Source organism: Typopeltis vanoorti, chromosome 3 (genome assembly GCF_054136105.1).
Source record: "Typopeltis vanoorti isolate ZY-2024b chromosome 3, IOZ_Tvanoo_1.0, whole genome shotgun sequence".
In the NCBI taxonomy this organism is placed as follows: domain Eukaryota; kingdom Metazoa; phylum Arthropoda; class Arachnida; order Uropygi; family Thelyphonidae; genus Typopeltis; species Typopeltis vanoorti.
In genome coordinates, this window is record NC_143551.1 from 139,674,558 (window position 1) to 139,678,774 (window position 4,217).

General features: G+C 36.2%; 1 protein-coding gene across 1 annotated transcript; it reads right to left on the bottom strand.

Moving 5' to 3' along the window:
* On the bottom strand, nt 1–2,001 carry tobi (target of brain insulin). Its single transcript, XM_090415361.1, has one exon. It carries the CDS (start codon nt 1,999–2,001, stop codon nt 64–66), a length of 1,938 nt encoding a protein of 645 aa, XP_090271487.1. The 3' UTR covers nt 1–63.
* Nucleotides 2,002–4,217: the final 2,216 nt, after the last annotated feature.

Sequence of the window (4,217 nt, forward strand, 5' to 3'; positions counted from 1 at the left end):
ATGATAGATGATGATATAGGCAAACAAAAATTACATGATGAACAGTAAATGATTCAAAAAAGATTACAGTCTTATAAAGTATGGAAGCTCATTGATTTTCACTTTATAACTGTACAACCACTGTGGTCCAAAAAGGGGTGTTCCACGAAGTTTGTCTAGCCACTGACCTTCAGGAATATAGATGTGCCTTGATCGAGCTGCCTTTTCCAATACTGGAGCCACAAGAATGTTATTACCAACAAGAAATTCTGAATCAGTGGTAAGAGCACTTGGATCATCTGGCATGAGCCACCAGAGTGGCCTAATTATAGGAACACCATCAACAATGGCTTCTTTGGCAAGTTTCACTATTATATCTGAGTACTTTTTATGAAGGTTCACCATCTTTCTAGCTATCTCAGTTACATTTTCATCATAATCCCAAGGACATATGGAAAACTGCATTGATGGTAAAAAAACCGTTGCTTGCATCCACCTTATAAAAAGCTCTTTGTCTGGAAGAACAGCTGAATCCCAATTATTTCCACCTATCATGTCTGGAAGTATAAATGGATAGCCAGCCAGTGAAAAGTACAGCGCAGTGGAAATTACACTTTTGAGCCCATTATCATAATTCCAAGATGACATCCTATCTAGCATTCTTACAAACACAGGTAAATTCTGAGTCTTGTATCCAACTCTAACTTCAACCATTGTACCCAAATTATAAGCAGTTTCAGCATACAACTGGGAAAATTTATTAGGTAAATAATGTACATTAATATCATGTAAAACAAAGTCTTCAGAGAGCCAAGCTACTTCTCCAGCATCAAATTTAAAGGAATCTATGCCATATTTTTGCTGTAAGTTTTTTAATCTTTGTATAAACCATTTTCTTGCAGCTGGATTAGTAACATCAAGATATCCACCAACACCATTCCACCAATAAACAAGTAATGGTTCACCAGAAGAATTTTTTACCCAGAAGCCATATTTAGCACCTTCCCTAAAGATGTCACATTCAACATTACCAAATGAATGAACCCAAAGAGTCACTCTAAAACCTATCAGTTTTAGACTTTTAATCATATCAGCCGGATTGGGAAATTTTTCTTTATTAAAATCTAATTCACCATAACATGTTTCCCAATAATCATCTATTTCAAGTTGACTATTGGGAAATTCCCGGTTTACAATTTCTTCAGCATATTCCAGAACTTTTGATTGATTAACATTTCTTTTATACCTAGCCCATGTTGACCATATGGGATATTCAAACATCTGTTCATCTGGTATTCCTTGAGGTTTTTGCAACCGTAAGTATATAACATGCTGATAAACTTCTTTAATGTTGTGGCCAGCACATATAGTATATTGCAAAGATGTCTGACTAGGTTTCATAACATACGGAAAATGCCCAGTAACTGCAGCAAAACAGAGATTTTCGTTACCACTACTATTGAAACTTATAAGCAAAGGACTTGTTTCATTAACAATGAGAGCAAAGCCACCTGATGTTAACCAAAAATGATCAATTATACCACCAAATTGATGATGATAAAAGTCCCCAGTAATGTAAGCAGACATTGGATAGGACTGATTTTGTAAAGGCCAGTGCTGTCCATTAATTTCTCCTCCTCCAAACCAGTTTTCTTCTCCAAGTATAAAACAGTCCATGAATTCTGAAGGGTAATTGTCCCAGATTACATTATAGCAAGTGACTGAGCTCCTCTCTGATTCATCCACTGAAATGGTCAGTCTTTCTTTAGAAGCATACTGAATACAGATTTCATCTTTATTACTGTTACATTCCCTATATTTAATCGGATGTCTTTGTGGGGGCGAACCTAAATATCCTCTAAGTATAGATCGCGAAGGAGCTCTCACATCAAGTAACAGTTTCTGGGACAAGGTCAGTTCTAAACTTCCCAAGTTCAAAGTCTTTGGTAGTTGTAAAAAGCAATTATTATTGAATTCTGGATGGCATTTCTCACGAAGATTTCCATGGATACTGGTAATCATCAGTAATGGATATATAAAAAACTCCCAAAAAGGCATTCCTGTAATCATACACAAAATTATTATAATACACCACACTACACACACACACACACACACACACACACACACACACACACACACACACACACACACACACACACACACACAGAGCATATAATTATAGTATAATATTCAAAAATAGCATCTTCATTATAATCTAATTATTATTTCAAAAATGATCAAAATAGGGGCTGTGCAGTGGGGATGATCCTGAATGTGACAGACTTACTATAGATAGGTTGAGTGCAAACATGAGAAAGAGCATGGTGGGGGGGGGGGAAGGAGTAAATATTAGGAAATAGGACCATGGATGTATGGATATGTATAAACCAAGAGATGAACAGATGTTCTTGTTCACTAATCATACAATTTACAGACAAAAATACTATTTGTGGTGGTGGTGAGTAGTAGATAGTATTGTGTCGATAGTAGTAGATGATGTAATTGGAAGATTAGGCAGGGAAGATGGTAAGTTGAGTGTAGTGAAGTAGTGTGCGTTCCCATGATGAGTCTTTGGCTTCCTGGAGGTGTCACACAATAATAATATGTATCTGGAAGAAAGAGGAGGTGTCTATCAATTTGCAAGATCTGACTGATGAATGAAACTATGCTCAAGAATAAAATGTGAGAAGGTGTAGTATAGCATCTTCAGGAAAGACGGAGGAAAATAGAAGGATGAAATTTACAGTTGGGTGTTGCTGTTGATTCTAGCCTGAGTTCTGATAGAATAAAAAATTAAATAAATAAAACTGATTTCTCAACTAAATAGTTGAGAAAATAAATTTGCTCAACTATTTAGTGAGCAAACTAAATATTTAAAGTTCTATTACTTCAGGTAGCTAGAGAACATGGAACATTAAAGTACGACTAAGAACACAAAGCAGTTGAAGTCTCATCTATAGGTTGAAAGCCTGATGGTAAGCAAGCATCCTAGAATAGAACAGTTGATGGCCTAGAGTCCTATTTGAAATCTTGAGTTTCTTCAATTTCTATTTTGTAGATAAACTGGAAAGGGATGTTCAGAGAAGGACTAGGAAGAATGTCTGAAATTTGTTAAAGATGAGATATGGACTATCCAGGTTTTGAAAATTTGTAACCCATTTTCTTTTCTTTTCTTTCTTTCTTGAGCTCTGGGTTGACTGATTAAGGCCTCCTCAAATAGTATTCATGTCATAGCTTGGTGTAATGTTGGGATCAGTTGCCTTTCCAGTTAATTTTATGAAAAGGTTACAGCATGATTGAGAAATGAAATTTATCGTAATTAATAAATTTCATGTGAATTTTATGTTGTTCTTCTAAGACAGGTACTGTACACCCTGACTACATCAATGTAAAGTTAAACGTGCATTTCAATCAGTATATTCTTGACTGGACAATCAGAGAGGAAAGCAGGTCCTCAGAAGAGCTAAACAAATTTTCATTTTGTGGAAGATTTATATTATTATACTTTGCAAACATTCTGTTTATTCCTTTTTTTTAGTCTGACTTCTGATTTTTCTCTCCTTTAACAAGGACAGAAAAATTCAATTGATCACAACTGATGAACACACAAATTTCAGAGAACTACATATAAGGCAGATTAGTATTCTTTTCAGAAATTACTTATTAATTGGCACAACAGTTTTCCAACAATAATAAACACACATACCTGGAGAAATTGATGAATCAACTACCAGATACAAACTGCTATACAGTGTAATAAATAACAGTGTACAGTGCCGTAATAATAATAATAATTATTATTATTATTCAGGTCTCCATGGAGTCAAAAGACTCATCATGGGAGGTCCTTTCTAAGAAACACAAGTCTATCAAGACTCATCGAGGGAGGTCCCTCGTAGGAAACACAAATTCTATCATACCACTCCTTAAACGCATTGATCGTTCTCGATCTCGCCACTCCATCAGGCAATGCATTCCATGGTTCAACCACCCTCCATGCAAAGAAACCACTCCTCACCCTCTTTCTCACAGTTTCCTTTCGTGACTTCCAGGGATGTCCCCTTGTCATGACTCCTTCCCACTGTTCAACCAAGCAAAGGAACTCCCCAGTGTCAACCCTGTAACCACTTCTCAACAGTTTAAAAGTCTCTATCATATCGCCTCTCCTTCTATCCACCAAACTCTGCAGTCCACACCCTCTCAGCCGATCCTCATGACTAACATTGTACAGTCCT